Below are 12636 nucleotides of genomic sequence, written 5' to 3'. Positions count from 1 at the left end.
CATGTTGGTAATATGTAAGTAGAGAGTAGTGTGAATGTATACATTAGCCTGTCTACAACAGTGTGGCTGTATGTAAATACACAAATGTATATCACATACACACAGACTGCTGCGTTCAATCCTAAATGTTTATAACAGAGAAAAAGCTGTTCAATCAGTCACATTTTGTGTAAAGAAAACTAGCCCCAAGTGACACATTAATGCAGTCATTTTATCTCTTTCAAGGAAAATAGCTACACTTGAAATGATACTTTCACACACAAGGTCTCCACAGTCATACAGAGTCAGAAATCTGAGACATGCTGTATGCTAAAATTAATGTTTTTAACTTGAGCTCAGTTAATGCCTTCCACTTGTACTCACTTTAATGTTAGCTGACTCTTTGAGGAGGAATGGAATTACTACAAGCAATTCAAAGCAAGTGTGATCCGTGGGGCCAGCACAGGCACCCAGGGAAGCAGTGGCCACTCTTCTTGCCATGGAGAGACCCAAGCCTCCTGAGCAAGCTGAGTTTCAGCTTTAGCTCCACCCCAAGAGGGTAAATCAGCTCTTGCTTCTCCAAGAATGACACCAGGATGGAAGTGTAGCTTTAGGCCTGGCCAATCACCCAGGCAGACATCTGTGCTCTCCTGGCTCAGATACTGCTTCTCACTGTCTGCAGACATCCTGAGAAGCTTTGTCACGCTCAGAAACAGATGCAACCAGAATCACTTAATGGTTGCAGCACTTGCTAATTGTTGTGGGCAATTTCTCAGTTTTGGAGAGCAAATTGACTTCTCTTTGCCAGAGGGAGCAACATTTAGAAACACTGAACAAGATTTTTGAGTAGAGAAATGGAGTCCAATCAATGATGAGGGACCAAGCAGTACAAACTGTCTTGCTTTTGCACTGACTGCAACAGCAGATACCACTGGTCTAGAGAGTGGCTGAAATTCAGAAGGCCTACTACTAAAATATATTCATCCTATTCTATGGGAAAGACAACAGGTCTTTTCTGTGGGTACCAAAAGCAAGGGTACAAGTCAGGAGGCTCTGATGTCGCTTCAGAGGAGCTGAAACACATGATCACAAAAAAGTGCATGGATTTCTCCTGGCTCAGAGAGGAATCATGAGGCAGGGAGAGGAGTAGAATTCACGTCTCCAGACTTCTTTATCAATATGTGTTTTAAATAGCACCATAGTTATCTATAGTACTCCTATTATCCACTTTTTCAGAATCTTGGATTCACAGTTACTAGTGCCTACATGCAGTCAAAACAGCATCTAAAGTGCATTATTCTGAGAGCTGAAGGAGACATCAATCCATAAAGATGATGAGCCTGGTAATTACAACAGAAAATTGAAAAAAAAAAAAAAAAGATTAAAAATTTCTTCTCAACTCTGAATCAAAATTACCAGTTCTAGCTCAACTTCAACTTCCCTCCCCACCCAGATATGGAAATATACTCCATTTTTCTCCTGCCATTTGGCTCTCCCTTCCCACTTTGTCTGACCTGATTATGGTGCCCATCTTCTGCTACCACTCTACCTCAGGGGTTTGACACTAAGGACCAGGAGGCACAACAAGGTATGTTGGGCCTAAGGGAGTGCACTGCTAGAAAATACAACATTCTCAGCCCCCAAGATACACACTTGCTTTCAAACAAACCAGCTATCAAATATTTCTCCAGTTGTTGATCATTAAATCAATAACTGGGAAAACAACCTCTAGTTAAACATCTCTAGGAAGGACATGGTGTTATTAAAGGCTGCAGCACTGCAGATAAGCAAAGGAAACCGAATGCCAGAGAAAGACAAATAAAACTTGTACATCAAATGGCAAAGAGGAAAATGTGGGAATTAGCTCAGCTGAAGGATCAAATGGTTCTGCATGCCCTTTTTCTCCCCCAGAACAACTCAATGCTAATGCCATTGAGGGCTGCCAGCTCAGTCCCTTGGGCAGGGCTCAGAGACTGGAACCCAGCATACACCAACCAGCCTCATGGAGCAGCAGAACCCTCCATGGTGCTCCTTACTTCTGAAACAAAAAACACCTGGCAGTGCCCTTTTCAAAGCATTCCATTAAGGCAGAGGCCTTTGGGAAGGGCTGGTCCTCGAAGGCCAGGCTTCAGCTGGTTTTGTGCTACGTGTGGTCGTGCCTGTGAGCCACTCCTGGGGCTGCAGGAACAGAGGGCAGCAGCATCTCCCATGCAACACAAGCCACAGGAAATCCCCTCCATGTGTTTTTCTAAATAAAACAAATCCAACCTATATATAACCTGTTACATTTTCCTGGCAAAGAAATAAAAGAAATATTAGGACCATTTCTTTGGTTTAGCTACTTTGGTCATATGATCCCATTTGAGATAGCTGAGGTAAAGGTGTCAGAATCAGCATCGTCCAGGTGCCCAGAGCAGTAGAAAAAGCTTTTAAAGAGTAATAGGCAATTTTGTTTGTCTTCCTTTCTCCTTAAAATAAAATAGCTAGGACTAGAAATTATACATCACTGCACTCAGAGAGACAATTCCTTTCCCCTTAAAGACAGTGCTTGCTTTTGGAAATACAAAGCTTGTCTTTCTGTCACTGTAGTCTCTGGTGGGGGGAGAATCAACAAACACGTATGAATTAACTTCAGAATGATTTCTCTTGTCAAAGACAAACCAATTTCAAATCAAAATAGCATTTGTTATAGTAAATAGCTTGGTGAGAGGGAGGAGTTTTGAAATTCACATCTAACTCATTACAATTAGGGCTTCATTATACTGTAACAAAAAACCCACACCAATAAAACCACAAACCAAACCAAAACTGATTTAGAAAAGAGCTTTCTAACTTTCTTTTTACAGACTTATCAAAGAACTAAAGAAAACTATTTCTCCCAAGGGCAATGCAAAAAAAGCGTCTCACTGTCTCAAAAAGAATATCAAAGAATCACTCCAAGGTCAAACATGATCAATACAGCAATAAGTCTCAAAAATTGCTTCCTTAGCAATTTGGGAGAAAAGGAAGAAACTCCAGAATTTACAACTGACAAGGTCTTCCCATTTTACATGTAAGACATATTCCTGAGCCATAAATAAGTATTTGCTGCCTACCATTAAAGCACAAGTCTTTCACAAGGCAGAGCCCTCTAAGTGTGAGTGCAGGAGGTGCACAGATCACTCCAGCATAACTGCCATAACTATGGGCTTGCATAAGTGAATTCCTTGCTTTTTCCCTGGAGGAGGCATGGTCTGAGGTGCCAGATCCATGAAGTCTGCACTGTGCTGACAGGACTGATGTTCACATTGCCTGGCACCTCCAAGGGCTGAGGCACTGGAAAGCAGAGCTGTGAGGACAGCATTTCTCCTGGCTGGACTAAGCTGCACCTCAGGGAAGAGAGCAGCTGGGCAAACAAATCCAAGCAAATTCCATACTGTTCTACCTCAGAATGTTTCAGGTGTTTATACATGCTTGTCTGTTTGATGGAAAGGCAATCAAATGGGTTTAATTCCTTCCTCTAACTGGTTTTTTTGAGAATGAGACAAGTGTCACCTCTCCACTCTTTAGTTCCAACAGCTCCATGGAGTAAAGATCTCCCTCCTACCAAAGGCATCAATCCCTGTGACAGAGAGCTCTAGAAGGCCCATCGTCTGCTTGGAACACCTGACTGCATGTGCAGAAAAGCTGCATCCAGGAAAGCTGGTAGTGCACAGCTGTACAAAAGCAATTATTGCTGTTACACATTTTCAAACACTTCCAGGCCTAGGAGGTAAGTGCATTATCCATCAAAAGAGACACAGAGACCCAGAGAAGCTGCATGACTCTCTGCAGACCACAGAAGATGACACTTCTTCAGTTTATTCCAAACATCCATTTGTACAAACCCTTAGTGCAGCCTGCACACAACCCTGCTCCATCTATTCCTGCTCTCCCACTCTCTCATGAAGGTGGCTCAGCAATGTGACTCCTCACCAGTCTGCATCACACCACTGGCAGCATTTCACCTGGCAAGAGGTCAGCATCTCACCTGGCAAGAGGTCAGCATCTGCAACATCCACTCTTGCACTTTCCACACACACAGCATTAAAGATAAAAGGGATGGTGTAGAAGCATGTCAAATTCACTCTCCATTCATGCATAAGGTGATAAAAAGAAAGCATTAAGCTAATCAGGAATTAACCCTAGGGATTGATTCCTTCAAAGGAGGAGGGAAAAAAAACACCTCAGTGGCTGTAAAGCTCACAGGGGCTCTGGGTGTTTCCAAGTCTCACCTGACTGGTGCACACACAGAAGGACCATGGCAGAGCTGTACCATGCTCCATGCACCATCAGCATGCTCTCCTCAGGGCACCAGCAGAAACCTGGATGGGACACACACATCTTTATCCACTGTGACCAAACAGGAGGGCACTGTGGAGCTGTGGTTATTTCACTCTGCTGCCTGTGCCACTGCTTCCAAGTGAATGATGCCAAAAGTCAGGTGTCAACAGATGGTCTGAAAAACTCCAGCATTTGGTAAGCAAAAGGTAACTTATCAGCTTCAAAACTGGCTCAGACACATGTCTTAATCAGCTTGCTCCTAGAAATAGAGCCACAAATTCTCTAATCACTACACTTTATTAGGAGTTTTATTTTCTCCTCTCATTAAAAAAAAAATTAAAAATAAAAAACCAGCATCTTCAGTAGCACCAGCTACTTGAATGCCAGGCTTAGTAACTCACTCATTTCCTAAAATAACTAATTTTTTCTTGGTGATCATCTAGTTTTGATAGAAATAGACATGGATTTCTAATGTTATTTTGATAATCACTGCTGACTGTGTATTAACTACCTGACACACTGATACTATTTCAAGTATTTGGCAACAACAGAGAAACTACTTTCCAGTTCACCAGTGGGAGCACCTCTTCAGGAACTGGTGCACAGGAAAACATACACCAGAAACTGAAACATACAGTTAGAATCTGAAACCAAAACCTTGAAAGGAGCAGTGACTTCCTCACCCAGGATTATCTGAAGAGAAATCCTCAGCATAGGTCTCAGACCACCCTAACAAGATCATTCCCTCTCTGTTTCCAGAAGGAAGAAAGTCCTGGTCTGTACCAGGTAAAACAGCACAGTTTTCAGAAATGCTGAAAATGCCTAAAAACTTTACCTTCATGAGAATTTTGGGTGCTCAACACCTCTGGAAATCTGATTTTCAATTATAGAATTAAAGCAGAAAGCAGTCCTTTCCCATTCCCATAACAGGGCACAGAAATATATCCCATAATATTTCTATTTTATATTAGTATCTTAATTTTTTTTTTTTCCCTCTAGAAGTCAGCTACCCATCCATTCAGCTGTGTGTTTATGGTCTTTCTCACCCAGGTTTCTGAAACTCCTTTAAGATATAAGCTCATTTTCCCAACCCTTAATCTCTGCAAACTCTAATTCCACTTGACAAGCCCATTTAGGCAGGATGAAGAAGCACACAAATCTTTGAAAGAAAAGTGGAACATTCCAAAAGGAAATAGGAAAACTAACAAATTGCTCCAGAAATTAGAATAATCCTTTTCACCTTGTGGTTGCTTTTCCCTCTTCCCTTTCATTCTGTGACTGCAGGCTGCTTGACTAGGTGGGGAAAACAAAAAAACCAAAACAGCTAAAATTCAATGCACAAATTTGCGGTACATAAAACCACAATTTTTGGAAAAGCAACTTGGTTCATGGTGAATTTGCTCTTGAGAAGGTAACATGGAACAAGAGGAGCCTAACAAAAACCAAAACCCACACAGCAGCTTGGCACCCCAATGTTTAACTGAGGCCAAGTAGCCACAATGAACAATCATTACCCCTCCCAGCTGTAAATTTCTTACTCCTCATTTCACTTAAACTCTCCTACTTACTACTACTGTGCCTTTCAAAACCTTTCAGCTCTGAGTAGGCCTTGAAATATGAACTCAAATCAGAGGAAGAAAATGGCAGAATAAAAGGAGTAATTCAGCCTAAATATGCCGAAAATGGCAGACCTTCCTGCCCCCATGATAATTACCTACACCACGCTGCAGGCAGTAAGAGCCCATTTGGTGAGATGCTGAATATATTCATAGGGAGCCAAATCAGAACTACTTCAAGCTGTGGCTGTATTTACTCTGAGCACCACGCTCCAAACCTGCTATTTCCAAACATCCACCGAGCAAAAGAAAATCCGATGCACAAGGTATTTTGACAGTTCTTGTGGCTGCTTTTTTCATCCAGAACAGCAGCCACATACAGACTAAGGCAGCTTTTCCCTTCAGCTTGAGTCTGTCAGCTGGCACAGCGAGCTCCCTGGGCAGGCTCCCTGCTCCTCCCAGCCCCACCAGGGACCGGCACGCAGCTGATGCGGCTGCAGCACTCGACAGAGCAGAAACGCGGCCGGTGAGCTCGGGGTGCCTGCAAGGGGCTCCCCCCTTCCTCCACATTTCACTGAACACTCTTTCTGGCTTATTACTCTCTCCCTGCAGCAAATACTAACAACAGAAGCAGCACAGAAAAAAACTCGCTGCAAAGGATTAAGAACATCAGTCCTGACCTTCTCTCTGTGTGGAAGGAATTCAAGTGGCCCTCAGGAAAATGAAAGCAGGATTTATTTTAAATGGACCTTTTATGGAAATGACTGTGGTTTCCAGCTCGTCAGATAGACTCCATCAATAAATAGCCTTATTCACCTTGCTGTGCCTTTGAAGCAGGTATTGTTCTGAAAGTGTTGTGGCATATAAATTTTGCTAGGCATAGTTTCTAACTATGCTGGTACTGCTGTAGAATATTATAAAAGGCAATTCCTCCCCAGAAAGGTCCATAAGCTGTGATTTATTAATGAAATGCCAAACCTGGGAAATGAGGCAAAGGTCTCATGAGTGCAGGGTAAAGTAAATAGCATGACAAAATACACATAATGAGTGCTAGCAGAAACACCAGAAACATGCACACAAAGAGAAGAATGCAAATGCATTCCTCTCTTGGATGGTACTGAACGTTGTCAGCCAAGAAATTTAGTCTGAAAGTCACTGAAGAATATGCTCAGATGCTATCCATACATATAATCCACCAGATAAATGGCAATATGATGCCAATTACAGCACAAAATAAAGTCATCACAATATGGTATAAAATGCCTTGTCTTGGCTAAGAAGCACCATGCAGGGAAATTCACAGAGGCAGCATCACCTTTAAAATTAGATCTGAAATAAAAAACAACCAACTGTAGCATATGACAGATTAGGATAATACATATGTCAGTCACATGCCATGAATATAACCTGAAAACCATCCCAATTTCCTGTACCATATGTAACCACATCACACAGAACAGCCAAGCACATTCTTTAAAAAAGTTACAGAGCACACTAGATTTTTTTGGTTTTTTAATTGACGTGAAACATTAGTAGCACTCCCTCCTCGGACATGAGCAAACTGCTGCACATCATTCTGTGCTCCTGCTGAACGAGCAGAAGGTGCTGTGAACCACCAGAAGGTGCCTTTGCAATGCTGGTCACGAGTACAAATGCGTGAGCGCCGTCAGTATGAGGTTCAATACACTCCCACACTCCCCCACATTGCCCAGGTGCAAAAGCCACTGCTTCAAGTTCATTTTCCAGATCACCCTGCTGAATTAGGCCATTACACACACGAGTTTTCCCACTGTCAGCCCTCCATATGTCAGGTACCACAGAGAAAATGGAATCCCATCCTTCACGTGCTCTGTACACATACATTCACAGCTAAAACTATGGGACAAGCTGCTAATTAGCCAGCGACCTAAAAATGCCATGCAGAGTGGAGCTTCAAACATCTGAAGGGTCGTCCTTTCATGCTCATTGAATTATTATGACATGTCAAAGAAATAAACTGTCGTCCTGATGATAATGCCAAGAACTGTCCCCCCTCCAGTTCACCAGGTGCTCCCTGTATCTTCCGGCAAAGAAAGGCAGTGCCATGGGCCCTTGGGTACCCCAGTGGCCTTCTGAAGCACTAGATTACTTTTCTGACCCTGTGACTGGCATGCTTGACATCCACTGAGAGTATGCCTCATCCATTTCTTGGTACCTTTGTAACCCAGCTGGAAGTCACACCACAACCATTCCTCATAGCTAAGGCTATCTTTGACAATGAACAATAAATAAATGTCATCCTCTTTTCCCAACTATTAAAATTTCTCCAGGATGCAGGCATTTTCAATAGCACCCCCAGCCTTTGTCACATCCCCAGCACACTGCCTGAAGCCTGTGTGAGGACATTCACTGCAAAGAGTTGAGCAGAACCAGTCCTACGTGGGGAGCTGTTTCACAGGGAGCTCTCCAGCTGGTGAGAGGGATTCACACCACACAGGAGAAACAACCCAGAGAATGGAAGTAATGGAAGTCAACAAAGCCATTTTTTGAAGTGACCTCCTCATTAAGTAAAGAGGAAGACAACAGTGAAGGTGCTCAAGCAGGATGAGAAGGGAGGCTTCTCTCACCAAACAAACTGGAGAGCTGCCTTCTCTTGTTTCTGCAGTTTTCATCACTAAATCCCTATCTAGTAACAGACATGTTCTAAGGAAAGCACCCATGGGTAGAAATCTTCCACTGTTTCTTCTCTTTCTGAGGTATAACACATTCACAAAATGAAACAAGAAAGCTTCATGCCTTAGATGTCCTTTATCAGCACCACACATACATGCCCAGCAGAGTTATTACCCTAATCACAAACGTCAACAAATTAGCCCTGTTTAAAATTCAGCGACAACAAAGGCAGAAATCCAACCCATGCATTCTCCAATTACAGTCCACACAAAACATTCTGGGAGTCTCCTGTGAGTTTGTGTTGTGGATGCACACACATCACCTCTTGCCACTGAAAATCAGTTCATTGTTCACTGGACCAAAGTCTTCACTGCTGCCAAAACAATTTCTAGCATTTCCATTCTCTGTGCTGCAGGAAGGAAAGCAATGGTGCCACTGAGGATGAATATGAGGTTTCATTCTCTCTTGCACACCTACACTCTAAAGAGAGAGGCACATAGACTGCATTGCATGCCTGTTCACTCTACAATCATTCCTTAGGAAATTGCAAACTACCTCTTCCAGGTGAGACCTTGCAATGAAAAAGGAGAGAAAAATGGCTGCTAAGACTGTTCTGTTTGCTTCCAAAAGAAAGCAGAACATCTCACACTTTACGAAATGTGAGAAATCAACTGATATATCTTGTGCTGCCTCGTAGCTGTAAAGCATTGGGTAATAGCTTGTCTGGGGCTTGACTGAAGGATGGTCCTTCCTGGGGGAAGCAATGCCTTATAAAAGGCCACTGCTGCTGCATCTGGAAAGATGCTTTCCGAAGACCCTAATACAATGAATAGTGCCTGCAGTTCATGTGCCCTGAATTCCCCTCTCCCTGTTATAAAAGGGATTGTTTGAAGTCAAATGGCATCATTTATTTCCAGGAAAAGTGCTGCTTCCTGTTTGCTTTCCTCAGTAATTCATACCACTCAGCCCAACACAACCATCTTCACACCACTGAATGGCAGTATCACAATTCAGAGATTGTGGGAGTAGCTACAAATAAAACAGAAAATAGCTTCAGAAATGTAGAATTTCCTGAAAAGCAAAATATTTCCAATTATACTTCGAATTATATATGTACATATGCACCATCCCTCAAAGTGTTCAAGGCCAGGTTGGATGGAGTTCTGAGCCACCTGGTCTAGTGAAGGGTGTCCCTGCCCATGGCAGGGAGGTTGGAACTGGGTGGTCTTTGAGGTCCTTTCCAACCAAACCCTTCTGTGACTCTATACCGAGGGCTGAGGGAAACACATCCAAGGTGATGCCCAGGAATCACCACCAGCTCCATGTTCACAGTAGGTTTGTTGGAGGCTGCAAGTGCTCATGAGAGCACTTTGTCAAGATCATTCTAGCTTTACTGGATTAGATACAAAAGCAGATCACTTCAGATCCTCTTCATTCAGTGTTTGGGGTCTTCAAGGATAAACACAAAGGAATCTTTAAGATGAATTTCAAAGCATATAGTAAGTGCCCAAAGAGCAAAATTCATGTTGTTTAACAATCGCCAAGAGCAAAACTGAACTTCTCACAAAAAAATTAAAACTTGCAGTTTCAACTCAAACTGTGGTATTCATAAATCCAGACTGAATTGTTTTTTTAAAAAGTAATAAAAATATGGTTAAATCTTTTTCAAGAAAACCAACTATATTAATCCTACATATAGTTCTGACAGCAGGAGAAGAAATAAAAAGCAAACAAAACTTCAATGAACATGGAATAAGATTTTTCAGAAGTATTCAGTACTGGGCTAATGAGAATTTTATCATTAACTTTCCTGAGAACAGGATTAGGTCTAATACAAACAGTTCTGAATATCCCTAGCAGTGAGTAATGAAGGCTGGGTGAATATGAGATGATGTACAACCTGCAGGTAGAACTGGTGAATACCTAATAGGGTGTTTTCCCATATTTCCCATACAGCATCTGTGAATGTATTATCTAAATTAATAACTCTGCAGTCTCAAACTGTTTTGGTTCATTTTCTTTCTCTTATCAGGAGCACAGGGAAGACTGCCAGGGTAGACTGAAAATGTACGTGGCCTGCACATTTTAGCATAACATGTATTAAAAACCTGACACCCTTCAACTATGCTTTTCAGCCATACACACATTTAAGGAAGAGAAACTTTTGTACTATTTCCAAAGTGACTACCAACACCTCTCTTAAAGAAGCTTCCACAACTCGACTGAAAGAGAAACAGGTTGTAGCTCCCTGTGATCCACAAAAAAAACCTTCCACGGAAGTGCATATCTGACTTCTGACAAGGCTATACAACCTCACTTTCACTTCTGCAATATGATTAATGGTATCTCTGAAATGCTGAATTGGGAAGTATGGCTTACCAACTGTATTATTTACGCTAAAGAACAATTTCCAGGTCATTTCCGATTTCCCACATTCCATTACTCTGCTGACAAAAAAAATCTCATCAAGATGTAGCCAATGTTTAGGTTTTAGAAGCATAGCAAAAGTGCAAATAGAGGAATTGATTTTATTTTCAAAAGGCTCTGCAAATGACAGTTCCCAGTTCTATCTGAAGTAAGTGACAAAAAGCTTAATGATTATGGGAGAGGCAGAGATGCTTAACAACTTCAGTGGAGTTTGGATCATTAACAATAATTGAATGCAGGAGTCCAGGCCAAGTTCTGCCCTCAAATCAGACCAATTAAAGACTGAGACATTTTCATCAGTTGAGCTTGCCTGCATTAGTTATTACTGGAATGATTTTTCACCTCACTCCAATGCATTCCAGAGGAAAACATGCGCTTACCAACCATCTCATCTGCAGACTAGGAAACAAAATACTTTTTTATTTATTTTTTTTTAGGTTGTATTGCACAGCTTTTGGTGTTACCTTGAATGCAGCAATGCAGTGTAGGCTGAGTAATGTCATCACCAGCACCAGGAACACCGTGGCTAAGTTCCTCACATCCCAGATGGACTCGACCAAAGGGATGCTGCCGACCTGCCAGTCGTAGCACAGGGTGATCGGTGCCAGCAGCAGCCACGCATTGAAGGCCAGAAGGTAGGAGTAAGTTAAAAACCTGCAAATGAAAACAGGTAATGTAATACATGGGATGACTGCCAGCACAAGAAACATCTTCCTTTGGCATCTACCACACGGGAAGAGGAAACAACAAAAAAACTATTCAACAACACTGTACCAATAGGCAGTGCCACACCTCTCTGTCAACAGAGATGCTACCATAGGTGAGGGGCACTTTAACAGGTCATTTGAAGAAATAACATAAGATCAGTAATATTTACATGGTTTCCATGCACCAGACTTTGGAAAACTAACAGAATTTCAACTCCTGTTTGAATGTTAGATTTTTGAAGTGACCTTCTACCAGTTTAAACAATAAATGAATAACTACACCGGTAGTTATATATACATATATATTGAACTTTTACACACTTCACTGCATCACTGCTGCAATGCAAAATGTCCCTTTAGCTGGGTTTAACTTACAATTTAGGATTTCTTCTATCTGCACAACATGGAGCAATTAAAGTCAGACCCCTCTCCCTTTTCTCTTTGCAAATCAAGGAACAGGGAGAAAACACAGAAGAGAGGGGCAGAGTGATTCTTAGCTGATCCCATCGCAGTTTCTTAGGGCTGGGGCCAGATTGCATGAGATGTGCCACAGAAGTGATAGGGAAGCAGGGATTTCAAATTGTTGTAATCTTCAATAACTGTTATTCTCAATAGAGGGGAAATTAATGGGGAATAGAAATAGGGAGAGTGCTGCCCTCTGGGAAGTATGCAGGGCTTTCAAAGGACTAAAAAAGAACAGCATGTGTGCCACTGGGTTAAAGAAAACAAGAAAAAAAAACCAAATCAAACCAACATCCCTCTCTGCCCCAGGCTTTTGCTTCTTGGCATCTACTTGCCAAAAAGTGCATCTAAAGTTGAAATAGTTTTGAGTACAAGAGACTGCAGATTGATTATTCCAGTAATTGTGAAGTCAACCAAATAAAATTGTGACAGCCTTCAAAGAGACAAACCCATCCTTTGCTTGCAAATGGAATAGCCCACATTGTACACAGCACCAAAAATGGCAAATACTCAAAAAAGGGAAAAAATTACATTCTATCCTGCATAGGATT

At 42.0% G+C, this 12636-nt stretch overlaps 1 protein-coding gene and 1 long non-coding RNA gene across 4 annotated transcripts in view; one reads left to right on the top strand and one right to left on the bottom strand.

Annotated features, from left to right (window-relative positions):
- The window catches only part of TMTC1 (transmembrane O-mannosyltransferase targeting cadherins 1), a 138352-nt gene that overhangs the window by 62317 nt on the left and 63399 nt on the right, over window positions 1-12636 (bottom strand). For all 3 annotated transcript variants that reach the window (XM_064420973.1, XM_064420974.1, XM_064420972.1), the window contains one exon: window positions 11381-11570. In XM_064420973.1, coding sequence (XP_064277043.1) covers window positions 11381-11570 — 190 coding nt within the window. The remainder of the gene's footprint in view (window positions 1-11380; window positions 11571-12636) is intronic.
- LOC135301392 (uncharacterized) lies at window positions 4421-6658 on the top strand. Its single transcript, XR_010363156.1, has 5 exons — window positions 4421-4487; window positions 4849-5067; window positions 6054-6163; window positions 6243-6363; window positions 6450-6658. It is a non-coding gene; the product is annotated as an uncharacterized LOC135301392 (long non-coding RNA).

Source organism: Passer domesticus, chromosome 5 (genome assembly GCF_036417665.1).
Source record: "Passer domesticus isolate bPasDom1 chromosome 5, bPasDom1.hap1, whole genome shotgun sequence".
In the NCBI taxonomy this organism is placed as follows: domain Eukaryota; kingdom Metazoa; phylum Chordata; class Aves; order Passeriformes; family Passeridae; genus Passer; species Passer domesticus.
The sequence above is the reverse complement of the archived record's forward strand: the minus strand, read 5'-3'. Positions and strand labels throughout refer to the sequence as shown.